This window comes from Castor canadensis, chromosome 3 (genome assembly GCF_047511655.1).
Source record: "Castor canadensis chromosome 3, mCasCan1.hap1v2, whole genome shotgun sequence".
Lineage (NCBI taxonomy): Eukaryota > Metazoa > Chordata > Mammalia > Rodentia > Castoridae > Castor > Castor canadensis.
In genome coordinates, this window is record NC_133388.1 from 72,274,254 (window position 1) to 72,289,331 (window position 15,078).

General features: G+C 34.8%; 1 protein-coding gene across 5 annotated transcripts in view; it reads right to left on the reverse strand.

Moving 5' to 3' along the window:
* Akap6 (A-kinase anchoring protein 6) overlaps positions 1–15,078 on the reverse strand; it is a 515,042-nt gene that overhangs the window by 89,216 nt on the left and 410,748 nt on the right. For all 5 annotated transcript variants that reach the window (XM_074068188.1, XM_074068190.1, XM_074068191.1 and 2 more), the window contains one exon: positions 1,685–1,831. In XM_074068188.1, the coding sequence (XP_073924289.1) occupies positions 1,685–1,831 (147 nt within the window). The remainder of the gene's footprint in view (positions 1–1,684; positions 1,832–15,078) is intronic.

Genomic DNA, 15,078 nt, shown 5'->3' on the forward strand with positions numbered 1-15,078 from the left:
CCTCTATTTTACTATTGTTAGAAGTTAAAATCCTTGTCTTTAATTTTTTTCATGCCAATTAAAATGTAATCATGCCAATTAAAACAGTGTGCCTGGTGGTGGTAGTGTGGCTCAGGTTTTGTTAAAATTGTCTCTCTATCCTACTTTCTCCCCAAGTCATTGCAAAACTGCATGTTGTATTTGAATAATATTGTTGTCAAAATGGCAACCAGTTTTTAGGCATCTGATTCATAAGGAATAGTTAAATATTGTTTCCTCAATGTAATATTGATTTTAAATTTCTTATGAGGAAACAATATATGTGATATGCTTTAAACAGTTTTTTAAAAGGATGATTGTTAGTTATCAAATTAGCAAAAGACATTCAAATGCAATGGAAACAGGCTATCAAGCACATAGAGTTGCTGCTCTTATCTATTTAGCAAACAACCTTTTAGAATGTCATGCACTAAGCACATCTCTCAGGTCTAAAGCCAGAGAATTCGGTAGAATGTAGTAGCTCTGGTTCAAATCACCATATTATAAAGGAGAAGACATTAATTACTATTAAAAGGCAATGTAGCAGTAGGCTGGAGTAAGAGCTTCAGCATTTTAAGTTACTTTGCACAACAGCCGGGTGTAGAGAATTTAGAAGAGAACCAAGGACTTAAACTTGCAGTTTTTTAATCATCTAGATTAGGCATGGCATAAACTCAACACTGGCATTTCTCCAAGTCATCAAGGTACATGGAGAGCTTCTAATTCAAAATATTTTTGGAGTATCATTCCTTAAAAAAAAAAAAATTAAATAGGCAGAAAAATGGAAGGCATGAAAAATTATGCTCCATAACTGACACCACCCATACTTAGTGTTATGATTAATCATTTAGGTAATTGACAAATTTAGCTTACCCTTGATTTGAAGTGAAGGCAATTTAGGAGAGAAGCTGAGGAAAAAAATACAGGTTAACTTCTCTCTCTCTGCTGTCTTCCAACAAAAGGACAGTACTGTCTCCTGCACAGTGCCATCCTGGTCTCTGGATAGCAGAATCTCTATATTGCCTTTTTGCCAGATTCTTGCATCTCAATATTTGGCTGAGACCCAGACCATCACTGCATGGAATGGAATGAATTACATGTAACTTCTTTTTTTGTGTGTGTTTGTTTAAAGTGAGCTGGAAATTGAGGCACAAAACAGAGGATGATTTAATTCTGAAATTCAGATTTGGGTCAAATTTGCATCTTTGTTTAGGTGGTTTTAGCATGACTTGAAAGCTGTAGTGACAACTCCACTTTTCATCTTAAGAGTACAGTAAATAGTTAAACAGTGGATGTCTCTAACATGTACCTTCAGAATAAATTCTATTAACATTCACTCAAGCATGACAGTCAGTGTATATCAGATATACTGTATTATAGTTGACTTGGTGCATACCCATAATACATGGCATATTTTACTTACTTTTTTATGTATTAAAGAACCAAAATTATTAAAATCTGAGAGGAGACAAGCTCAGAATTAAAAAAAAATCAACAGAAAAGGAAAAGCAATGTTTTCCCCATAATAGCATGAATAGCTTGTTTGAAATGTAGGTAGTGAATTGAAAGAGAGGTATTTGTACCTCAAATTAGAAATCAGACAGATAGAGTACTTTACACAAAAAATGTACACATAACCTACAAACAGTAATAAAAATGCAAATACCCCAAGCAGTTCCCATTTTTCATTAATTGAATCCACTTTTTCAAGGAGATCATTTGGTAGTAAAACGCCACTTTTCTTCAAAGCTTCGACCTTACTAAGCAGCTCTGTCTTTTTCAGGTGTCTGATTGACATTTCCACGCTGTATCGCTAAAATGAAAAGAGAGAAAGAGATATTATTAAGAACAGAGGTATTCTTAGAAAAATCTTTTTGAGCAGAGTTTTATAGTGCTCATGGGAGTAAAAGTTTTTATTTCCAATAAAACTGACAAGGAGGCTAACCCTAAGTACCCTGAATGGTTGAGGAACAGTTAAAAAATATGTATTACACACACATGCACAAACATCTAAGTTATTGTATCAAGTTGACAAAGATTTATGTCTTTTTACATGAAGTTTATAAAAGCATTTAGTTTTTAATTTAAAATATTACAAGTAGAAAATAACCTAGAAGGATTTAATATTACAGCTTATTTTGGTCAACAGTTGGCTCTAGAGCCATCCCTCATCTCTGCTCCCTAAGACCAGTCATATAAAATTATCCATAAATGTTATGTGGCTTATTTCTTATCCTATAAGTTCTGTGAATTCTCAATTAATACTTTGTTTTCATGTTTCTTTTACTTAAAGATTCTGTGTGGGCTTAGAGATGAGGTTCATAGAGAGAAAAAAAAGGGAACGACAAGCCTCGGCTATACTTCCTTACTGATTACTGTAAACTGTCTCCAAATATCACAGTTGACTATAGAAACCTGTCCCCTAATGTACACTGTATTCTAACAAACTGTCCAGTGAGTCTCTCTTAAAAGATGTTTTGCTGGAGATAATATGAGAGCTATTTCATATGATATAGTTTCTTACGATGATTCTCTTTGGATAACTTCATAGTTAGAAAGTCTAATGGACAGACAGAAATAACCATGATTATATTTTAATGTATATGTAAAAATACTTCTGAGTAGAAAAATTAGATTCTAGGCAAAATATTAAACATATTTACATGTTTAGGATCTTTTCAAAATATAATAATAACTTCAAAACTTCTCTCTGAAGCAATAAAGTTAGGTCACTGAGTCAAATGGTACCATTGCTCCTTTGCCCTAAATGAGCACGGTTGCCCTAAGGAAAGCACACTTATTAGATCTAATAAAAAGCTTTTGTCCAGGCAAAGTAGTGCTAATCAGCAAGTCAAAAACATGCCCACAGACGGGTGATTTTATTCCCTGGAAAACATAATATTATACAAAATCCCAAACTAAAATACAATTGGAAGCAGCTTAAGAGAAAAGGTGTGAAATCACTGTTTCAGTTAATAGATCTTCAGCGTTTGCTTGCATATGTTTGCATACTTTTATTTCATATTTTAATCTCTCATTTACACTAAACACGCACATCATTTGTATTATGTAAACTTCTCCAAATGTTAGTCATTTGTGGATCACAGAACAAAATGTTTTAAATGAGGTGATTTAAAGCATTTCATATTATTAATGAAGGTTGATCAGGGTGTCAGAGTATCCAAAATTACATGAATATGCATATTGACAAAAATCAAGCGTTGCTTTCTAGCAGTTTCAGAATTTGGCCTGTGATACATGGGAAATCCTGATTGCATTTTCTAACAGCAGGCAATTACCAGGACCACGTTACTTCAACACAGAAAACACACTGTCCACTTGCATTTTCTGGACTCAATACTCAAAAGGCATTCTAGACACTCCTGTGGTGTTTTATTTGTCAGAATGATGACTGAAGGAGAGAGCAATCTGCCGTATGTAATCAGATTCCCATGTAAAGATTTACATAATTAATTTGGTAAGACTTTGACATAATGGTGGGGAAAACCAGTACTGTAGGAAGGTAGAAGAATTTTATTCAAATTTTTCCTTCTGCCACGTGCATTCATTGACAGAGGGAGTCAGTCCTCTAGCTGTGCCTTCTGGGAGTGGCTTCTACTGGTTATCACCTTTACTTGTGACAAGCTCATCTTCTCTCTTTACCCCAACTTTGAACAGCTCCTACCCAGCAGATTAGTCAAGAAAGAATAGTTTTGATGAATCCTATAAAAAATGATAGCCTAAAAAGCAATTAATTTAATTTTAGACATAATAAAATAATTTTCTCTGTGAAATGTGATATAAGTACTTACAGCGATAGCTATTAAAATGGTTATTATATTAAAAAACTTGTCTTTGTGTATGCTGTCTTTGTCACCATGCAGCCTAGCATAAACTGCCTGATGAAAGATGTGATTGATGGACAATACCCTCAGACTATAAAAGCTGAGAGAATCTAGTTAATTGTTAGATGTATTGGTATGTGAAAGAAAGGTAGTAAGATGTCATGTAATTTAAGGTGAAAATATTTATTTTAATTTTTGAGGCACTCTGAAGGCTCTTCTGATACGATTTGGAGCCTTGAGCTGTATGTATAATAGTGCTAGGAGAGTTGTATTTTTTCTGGATGCTACTATATTTTTGCTCTTTTCTTGCTGAAATCTTTTCAGAAACATTAGATGGGGAGAATCAACTGCCAGTTCTATCTGTTCCTGGTCATCCAATCAAGTATGGCTACTTTATCCTGTGGTGAGAAGATAATTTAATCTTCATATTCATTTTACCCACAGCAGTAAGTGAGCAGAAGCTGTCCCATTGTGTCCTGTAGTCTGGGGACGTTATGATATAGACTACTTTTCAATAGCCAAAAATGAGATTAGCAAAGTTAAAGTCAGATGGCTTTTCATGAGTGCAAAGGTAAATAAGCCTCCAGTATTTAATTTCCTCACAGCACCTGCTGTGGGCCTCTCTGTCTAGTCAAAAATAAAATATACTCCATTGAAAGGACATATTTACATTTTTAAGTGTATTTGCTTGGCCAATTCAATTTTGACTAATGAATCCTCCTAATAGATTTGTGAATGATCTAAATTAGAGACACAGGCCACTACCATTCTAAATGCTACTCCTGTCTATACAAATATAAAGAAAACTTAAAAAAAAAAAAAGAGTTAAAAGTAGCCATGAATAGTAGCTCACTGTTTTAACTAAGAATTAAAATTCTTATTGAGAGCTTGAATTTTAAAAACACAAAGACTAAAACTGAATTATAAAACAAAGCTAGCAAAACCAGGGATTTCTGAAACAAATATACTTAGAAGTGCATGCAGACTTGATTGAGATAACTTTTTTGACAGTTATGCTAAAGGCTTTCTTCCCCCCTAAAACCTTTTTTTTTTTTTTTTTGTTAAAAATCACACCGAAAATTCTGCCCAAATGGAGACTGGAACAATGCCTTGAAACAGTGTTAATTGTCACCATGGAAACCAGAAGAATAAGCCATTTTGAAACTGGTATAGAAGGCACACATTGAGCAACTCAAGCATTTTTCTGCCTCCCTCAATGTTAAAGAACAAGATGCCTTGTCACTGTGAGGTCAGAGAAAGAAAGCATCATGAAAGGGTTGTAGATGCTCACTGTCTAGTAAATAAAAAAATAAAAAATAAACTACATATGGCTAATGCTATAAGATTCTACCCAGTGAATCTTTTTTGAAATAGAAAGATCATCAAAAGATGGCCAGGATTGGGGGATGGCTTCCACCTAAGCAAAACTTCAGGGCTATATTATGTGAACCTTGCCCTCAAAGCTCCCTGGGAATTCTGCTGTTGTAATAAAACTTCAGAAGAGGAAAGAAAAAAGGCAGCACGATGGAATTCAAAATAATGCTCTAAAAGCACAGAGAGATTAAGACATCCATTGTAAGACTTTTGTGTGGTGCTTCTGTTGGTTATGCTGAAAAGAGACCAGACATTGCTAACAGAGGGTGAAGCTTTGCTATGAGAAACACAGAATTAAACCAAACAATTTTCTCAATTATTAAACTAGGGCTGTCCAACTCTGTGTCATCAGGGTTTGAGTATTTGTATCATACAACGTACTTCTTTTCATGGGGCTTCAAGCAACTTTATATTAGGAAGAGTTAAAACAAGGAACATAATCTAGTTATAAGAATGACAAGTTTAGATATCTTTGCCCATGCAAATTAGTATCTCAGACACCTGTATATTTGGCATGATCACCTTCTCCATATACACAATAGCAGATAGACAAAATACACTGAAAATAAAACGTACCTTAGTCTATCAGCAAGCATGCATATGCAAAGAACACATCCAAATACAAAACTATTGGCAAACCTGTGTGTGAAAATATGCATTTTTTGCACTAGAACGTAAAGATGTATCCGTCTATGACTCTCACATTGTATTCTCTGGCTAGTGTTTGCCCTCCTCACTCGAGGCTTCATGGTGGCCCCTCAGCAAGCCCATGCCTAATGCCATTCAGTGGTGAACAAAGAGTCTTTTTACAGGGAAGACTAGGGTCCACAGCTCAGCTGTACGGCTAGAGGCCAAGGCTGCTTTTGCAGCAGCTCCTCTGCTGCCCCCTTTTTCAGAAGACCAATGTTCCGCACCTCGCAAACATGTGATGCTTCACGAGGAGTCAGTATCACCAAAGCATGGGGAAGATGCCCAAGACCAAAGAAGAGGGAGGGTTCACGCTCAAGACAGATAATAGTCGTTATTTCTTGCAAACTCCTTGTATTTTGCCAGTAGAATTTATGGTGAATAATTGCACAGAGAAATTATAAAGACTCCTACAATTGTCCTTGTAAATTAATAATAGGCTTTCTTGATTGGGATAAATTTGCTGCCGAGTCTTTGGAAAAATTAAAAAGTGCAATGTCATTTAAAATTGCCGGAACTCTCACAGCAAATTACATCTGAAGTTAAGAATTGAATTTCTCCCCCTCTTCTAGCTTTTTGCATTTGCATGATCTGGAAATCATATTACATTTGGGCATGTATTGTTAATTGGACATAGATTGCATTATCTTTAATATAAATCAAACTACAAATATTAAAATGAATTGCAAATTCCCTAATAGAAGATCATAAAACAATCTTTTTAAAAGTATCTCCCATTAATAATTTAATTCCAATTATATCACTCAGGAAATTTAAGTAGGAGACCTGGCAACTTATTTCTCCAATCATTTCTTTTACATAACAAATAGCTAAGTCTTTTAAAATAAATATAGATAGAGCAGAATTTATTGTTATAGAATTAAAAATAAAATCACCAATAACTGAAAATGTTTAATGTTAATTTCATGTGAAATACTGTGTGTCCCTCCCTTTCTCAACCTAGGTCAAGGGAGAGGAAAGATCCACTAATTTTAAGAAATATTGTGATTATACATTCTGAAATGATAAAATTAATCATTATTACTCTTATTTTTTAAAGAAAAGGTTCTCCAGCCCCTTAGATATTTCTATAAATTTGATGTCTTTCTGAAGCCTTTGGATGGCCTTTAATGAGTTTATATTAAATATTTAATATTGTTTAGGGCATATCCACTACTACCAAAACAGTTGTATTCCCAGCAGTCCCACTGTTTCAGGCAGAGGACTGGATTGCTCCTCCTAGCCTGAATTGAGTAGAATGAAAAGAAGCAGTTGGAAAATAGCTGCAATCATTTAATGCAGATGACCTCTGACAGCCTCGCAGCTCTTCTATCTGAACAGAAATTTGCATGGGGTCTCTGTGCAGAGGAACAATGTAACCTAAATGGTAGACAATCTTTATTCTAATGAAGTGGGTGTCAAGGTCAATGTAAAACTGCAATGATAAATGGTGCACCACTAGGCAAGAGAAGTTGCATAGGCATTGTAGTGCTTTCACATTAATTGAAGACTGAAATGCCCTGCGTGAAAAGCACAAGCCTCTCTTTTCACCATAATGTGTTAATGCACAGTGCTGAAGTGATTTCTTCAAGATGTTTGCCTGTTGACATGTATCTTACTGCAAAAATAACACAAATGTGGAATTATGTCCAAAAACTGTACATTTTTAGAATTTAGCATTTGCTTGGAACAGGATTACAAAAATTAAATAAATGTCTCCAAACAATGTCCTGACACCTAATGTAATTCCTTTGATCCCTCCTTCTTTTCTTTTCCTATTTAGACCTGTCTTTAATTAGTTTCAACCAAGCAACCTTTTATAGAACCTTCATTGGGTACTTTCATGCTGAGCTAACTGTAAAAGAGGACTGAGGAGAGGCTAATCATTTAAATATTATTTCCCCCTCACTTTTAGTTTTCAGCTTAGTCTGCAGTTAAGATCTTCAGGTGTTGTTTGTCCTAAATGAAAATGTAATGAAAAGCCTACAGCTTAAAAAGGAAAATAACTATTTTCTACTGTGGGAACTAGAAAACCGTAATCTGGTCACTTGACATTGTCAAAATGACTGTATAGTAATAATTGCACCATTTCTTCAATTGGTATAGCAATTGTGTGACAGCTAATACCTTTTATCCTATAAAAATAAGGAGAGTAAGCTGCTTTAAAAAAAAAAAAAACTTGATCTACTTAAGCCTGTAAAGGGGACACTGTTTGCTAATACACTCATTAGCTACCAAGCACTTTAACTTCATCAATTAAACAGGAAATGGAGTTTTACCATTAGTTTCACAATTTGCTAAAATACTGATAAGAGCATATTATTAACCATTTGAGAAACATTTGCTAGCTCAATTCATAATAGGTTATAAACTGGATGCCTTTTTATGGTGAATATTTTTTCCTGATTTAGATAAACTCTGTGATATTCCAATAATAAGCTTCCTGCTACATATACATGTTAATAAAACAATTACAGTTTTTCTAGTCAAGAATGGTTTGTAGATCTGTGGTCTTGGCAAGCAGGCTATTGGTATACTTTACTGTAAAATAAATTATCGCTAGTTTGTAATTGTGCTGTAAAAACAAACTGTCTCAAATAGAAATCACAATTCCTGAAATGGTAATTGAGAGAAAAAAAATCTTACTACAACAAGGATAGTGAAAAAGAAAAAAAGTTACTGATGAAACTGCTTAAAAAACTGTACAGCTTCATCTGTGTGTGATTTGTCAGGTCTGAAGCTTTGACGTGCCCAAGGGGCAGACCCCAGCGGGGAGTAGGCTGCCGAGCTAAATAGCTGTGAAAGAAGTCTTAATGTAGGATGGAATTCAAACTAACCTTGACATGACCTCCGGAAAAATATGCAAAAAGTAAAATGAATGCTCTCTGCAAGATACATCCTAATTTTTGTGGTGGAGCTGGTTAGTTTTACAAACATAACTAAGACCTTAAAAGAAAAATAGAAAGCTAGTAAAAGGGGGAAAACTTTAGAATTCAGGCAAAAAATGTAAGCAGGCATGATGTATTACTGTGAAGGCATGTGAACCATTTGGAAAGAATCCAAATAAAATCCCCACACCGAACAATATTGTTGTCAGCCTGTCTATTCAGGAAATTTTTTTTTTTGAAGGTTGAATATAAATGACACAAAGCCAAGATTACATCATTGCACTACAAAGTCTGTTGGGGCTTTTAGCTGAACAAGCCCCATGGATCTATTAGTTTAGGACAGTAATTCAGTAAGGAGATTTTAATGTGTTATTTTTCCTCCATGTAGAAAAAAAAATAGTGAAATTTAAGGAAGAAATATCCCATGTGCTTTCTAACCTATTTCTTGCTTTTGATCTGTATTTGATAAACAAAACTTCAGTTTCACTTGATGTATGTAGTCCTGATTTGACTCTGTTATAAATTTTGCTTTTTTAAAGTAATGGACTTCATAAGGAGGCATTTGCTCTAGTTCCCTGGACAAGAGCTGGCTAACTCACTGGATATATGGAAATTTTAATTGAGTGTCAACTTGTGTAGAAATTCAATCCTATTACCACTGCAATGCAATTTTGTAGCAATACCAGTTATTTACTACACTACTAACCAGATTTTAAACATAATTAAATTGCTAGCAACATACACCAAAAACCTAATGATTTAAATCCCTACAGCATGGATGTGAATTCATGGATCAGGTATATGTACTTCCATTAGATTTTCATAAGCAGAAAGTGAGCAGATGGGTGCGAATCACTTAGAAGCACAGAGGCACAAGGATTTTTGCTGAGAACCTGTTGAACAACCATATATAAAAATCACTGTTTAAGGGATATGTTATGCTACCGTCCTCTTCTTTTATCTAGTCTTATTCAGCATTTTAATGATATAAATAGGGAAAACATGACTACAGCATCATGATCAGATTGCCAGATAATACAAATCTCATTGATCAATAAAGAATAATAAATAACTTAGCTCTAAGATCATAAACTCAAATATCTACAAGTACTTGTATGCTAATGAACTGGTTCTCTGGAAGAAAAAAAGAGCCTTGATTGGTATGTAGATTCTAATCTCCCAATGGTTGTTACTCCAGGTAAAATTCCTGAATTTTTAATACTAGGCTCTCACCAGCCAGTACTACCCAGCAACAATATCTTACTACCTGGCTAGTAATTTAGAGGAGTTGAGTGAGGTAAGCAAAAGTATTGCCAGTATCAAAGGAAAAGAGGAACTGCTTTCTCTACTGAAAGAAAAACAATGCATAAATGTGATCATTACTCTCACATCTATCCAAGTGACAGGAGACATGAAAGGATAGTGTGATTCGCCCATCCAAAAGGGGCGAATGTTACTCAGCTCTGACAATTATTCCCATGTGGGAATGTGGCTTCAATATGGCTTCAGTATAGCCAGGTATGTTTTGAAAGCAAAGCCAGGAAGGAATATGCATTTTATGTGAAATCTCTTAACTGTTATATGTTGCATTAAAGCTTTTTAACATAAAGCCAAACTATGTCTCTGACTTGAATCTGAATCCACAGGCAGTTAACTTACACTGTTTCAGAAGATGATATTAGACTCTAGAGGAAACAAAAGATGCTAGCGTAATGAATTACATCTAAGAAGGAGAATGACAACTGTCAAGCCCAACAGAGTTACTAACTACTCCCACTCGGCCTGCATAAAGAATGCAGGCGATTAGGTTTCAATTACCTTTAGGTTCAATATGCTAAAAAAAAAAGAAACTCTTGGATTGGACTGAGATAAACACAGGTTCAACACAATGCATTAAATGTCCAAAGGTTTATTCAAGACAGACTTGACACTTCCCCAAGAGAGAGCCATGGAAGTATCTATAGGTATTCAGTCAAAGGATAAATGAGAGTTAGTGGGAAAAAAGGAAGGGCTTGTTAGCAGACTGAATATTTAGAGGACTTTTACATAGAAAATATTAATTTTTTTCACCTGCCCTCAGAGGTCAGATTGAGGACTAAAAGCTGAAGCATGGGTAGTACAAAGTGTAGAAGATAGCAAGTTCTGGTTCACCAGAGGTAGTACTAAGGAAGAATCTAGAAAGCTAATTGAGATTTATGGAGGATTGGCCTGGAAGAGTCTAAAGTTCCTCTCTCTTTTAGAAATTAGCTTCTTGGAGCTCACATTCACCAGATCAACTGTAATAATCACATTATTCTACGTAGAAGAAATGCCCAAATCAAAAAACATGAATTAAGAAGTTGTCACTTGTTGAAACAAGATTCAGATATACAAGTGCAGGAAAATCTGAGACTACAACAATGGAGCAAAGACACAACCACATAACATGTAAGCTCTGTAATCTAAGCTTAAGATAGGTCAAAGAGAACCAAAAGAAAGAGCAATATGAACTGAAAATTGTAAAACCATCTTCTATCCATCCTACTTTAGAGAGCTAATTCATTGAATCTAAGGTACTGAATGAAACCTTTCAAGTCCTTTTATTTGACAAATATAGGAGATTTCTATTATAGAATTTATAAAGTTAGTTCCTTATTTCAGCAAGGTCCTACACACAGATATTTTAAAAATAAATATACTTCCAAATGCCACTCTCAAATTTTTCCTTCCATCAAAACAGACTTTCTCCAACACATATATAAGAAATGCATTATAACCCTTGCAACTAGCAGCATGGGCATAATGGCAATCTCTCTTCCAGGCCATGAAACTTCATGGTTGTTCTGTAATATGTTCAAAATCTACAGCTCTCAATGGGTTTTCTATGCATTCCAATGCACTTCAGTGATGATGTGGATCACTGCCATAATACATCATGACTGCTCTAATTACGATTTCATTACGATGCACCATATCGGAGCTGTGGTAATACCGTGTCAGCATAGTAAGAATAGCTGTGCAGTTATGTAATATCTGTTAGAAGAGGCAACACAGGATGGAAAAAAGACATGAGGAACAGAAATAAATGTAACAAAACTCAGCTTTTGTCTTTAGAAAAGTTTCTAATTTAACTGTTTTCTCCTTTTAAAAAGTTTCCAATTTAATTCAGTTTTCTTCCTTAAAATTTTTTTATAAAGTATCATTTCTTTTGTCTTTTATCCCATATCCTAAAGAAACACCTCAAAACACATTTATTTCTGTTTAACTGGGCACAATGTAATTTATTTGATTTGTTTAAATCAAGCAAAATAAGAATTAAAAAGGAAAATTTCAGACTTTGGCCGTCCTCCATAAAGAATAAATTTATCTAATATATGCTGTAAGAAATCCAGTGAAATTTAAGTGCAGTGAGTTAAAGTCCACTTGAAGGTTCACCATTATCAAACTTCAACACAACGTCACATGCTTGTGTTTACTGCATTGAGCTGTGGTGTAGACATAGTATTTCTTGCCTCATTAACACTTGATTGACCAGTTATACACTATTAAATAAACTATGAGCATGAAATGAGATAAAGCATTAATATCCTTATTCACTTCTTTAAACTATGACTGTAGTATTCACTTGACTTTAGCTGCCAAAATCTACCCAACTATCTCTAAAAACAGATATCCTGTTATTTGTCTGTAAATTTGAAGAATGAACCCTCAAAAGATGAGGGCTGTATCTTCTTTAGATGATCATGGAGTATTTTGAACATTTGAGGCTTTCAGAAAACACTAATTCAATGAATAGTTTCTCAAACTACGTGACACGTGAACTGTTCTTTGTTGCTTAACATACAAACACAGTAGAATTGATATGTCAAAGCTTAATCCATATCTTTATAGCTGAATTACAGGCCTGTTCAATGCAAGCATTTATAATGAAAATGCTGATGAAGCCTAAACTATGGAAGTATACGGTTGCACTGCAGCCATTTCAAATATAGATGTATTTTTAGCATTAGGAGGCACCAAGTTTGTTTAAATCTGGATTTTTTTTTCTACAATTGCAAGTAATGTTAATAGCACACTGTAAATGTTAAGGCTAAGTGTGCAATGTCAAAATAGATTGGATCTCTCTGAAAATTGGAAATTCAGGCTTTTCAAACATAATCCAGATGTTTGGCTTTTATTCAGATTTCAAGAAAGAGGGAACTAATATGATATAAAATTCATACATGCATATTTCATTAGTGCCTTTTGTATTGCTGAATTAAACATTCTGAAATGTGCTTTTCCCAAATCACGTAGAGTTTTAAACTAAAGCAGTTGCCAAGATGCTGTGCACCTTAAAAGTAATGCCAAAAAAAGCCAAATTAATTTCATAAGGAAAAGAATATATATTTCTTAGGTTAACTTTATTGATAAAGTTTCCTCAAACAGAATATCTTGCTTCCTTTTTTGAGGAAAGGGAGAAAAATGAGAACATTGCAACCACTATGGTTCATCAAAAATGTGTTGCTGTAGAACATGGTGGCTTACAAAGTCATCCAGAAGCCTAAGTGGAGACTGAGAGCACTTATTTTCATCATCAAAAACTGTGTTTTCAAGTTTAGTGCAAATGGGCATTCCCTGGGGACTAAGGACTCCAGCACTGAGAAAGAAGCCGCACCCAGAATTTGCCATACCATAGTAGAGGGCAGGACATTGCCAACCAAGGCTTTTCCAGGGCCACCTGTTCCCGAACACCATGGAAATGCTGTCATACCCTCACTTATTCATACTGTGACTTTTCAAAGAGTTTCCACGTATTACTAAATCCATAACGGGGTAGGCTTGTTCTTGGCCTAAACCCTGGGGTAAGATAGTAAAGTATTTGCTGCCTTAAGGTCACTTTTTGAAGGTATCTCTGGTGCCTTCACCTAAGATGAGGATACATGTCGTTTCAGAATTAGATATGAACTCCTGCAATGAATGGACCCAATGAGGTCAGAAACCATGTATAATTTACCTTTTTCCACTTCAACACTAAGCATTATGGTTTAGATCTAGGAGGTAGTTGAAAAGTATTTATTCATTTGAATTTCCCCTTTTATCAGCTGGTAAAACATATATGAGGCATAGTGTAACTACAAAGAAATGAGTAGAGTAGGACGGCGTGGTCTATCTTCCAGCTTCCTTTTATGTGAGAATCTTACTTGGTAAAACATCTAATACAGAAATAATCTCAATTTTCAGATAGAAACCATGAACAATGTTAATTGTTTCCCATGGCCAGAAATGGTTAACACAAGAAAAGCTTCTATGAAATATATCAAGCAAAAAAGGAATGTGACAGCAGTTCTTTAAATATTTAGGGGCACCTTTTATAAGGCAGTGTTTTCTCATAGAAAGAATATTTGAGCAGGATGAAAAAGACTAGTTCTAATTTCCAGATCCAATACCAGTTTGCCATGGACTTTCAAATCTTTCTGTCCTACTGCCCCTCCTTTGGTTCTTTGGGGTGACTGTCCTTATTTACCTCAGAAAGCTTTAGCAAAATAAATTTTAGAGACTTCAGGCTCTAAGCTTTAAAATGTTGTTTGTTACTTCAGCCTCAGAAAGTCTGATTGTCATTTCAATGGATTGTTCTTTTTTTTTGTTGTTGTTCTTCTAAGCAAACCCATGGGGAAAGTTAGTAATATCACTTCTGTCTTTAAATTAAAAACTGATACATAGAAGCTAAGTGACTTGTCCAAGGTCAGTAAGATAGTGCTAAAACCCAGACATAGGATTTCAGTAGTTTCAGCTGAGTTTGCTAGGCTGTATTATTACTCTTAAAAATGTATCTTTAGCTCTCAGTTCAAAACTCTGAGGAAATTGGTGGACTCTAAGAGTATAGTGTAAATAAGATCAAGAATGTCATTCAAAGTGGCTTTGGAGTAACCAAAACACACTTAAGAGCCCCATCCTTGTGGCCTCCATAGCCATATTCATTTTGGTGTAGGCTAATCTTTCAAAAATCACAGATTTTTCATAGTGCCAGGTTGAGGCTAAAAGGGCAGATAGAAGAGTTCTCATGGGTAGTCATGACTGTTACTCAGAAGAATGATGGCACACGGCTTAACGAAGCTCTAGGATACAGGTAGCAATTTATTGGTCTAGACTAAGACCATAAATAGCAAATCGTGGTTATGATAACTGCATTCGAGCATTTTTTCCAGTTATGTAAGGGAATCTGCCATAAAAATTCAAGAAATTTATTAGAACAGTTCTATGAAAGAAAAAACAGAGAGAGAATGTGTGTGTGTGCCCAATTTCAA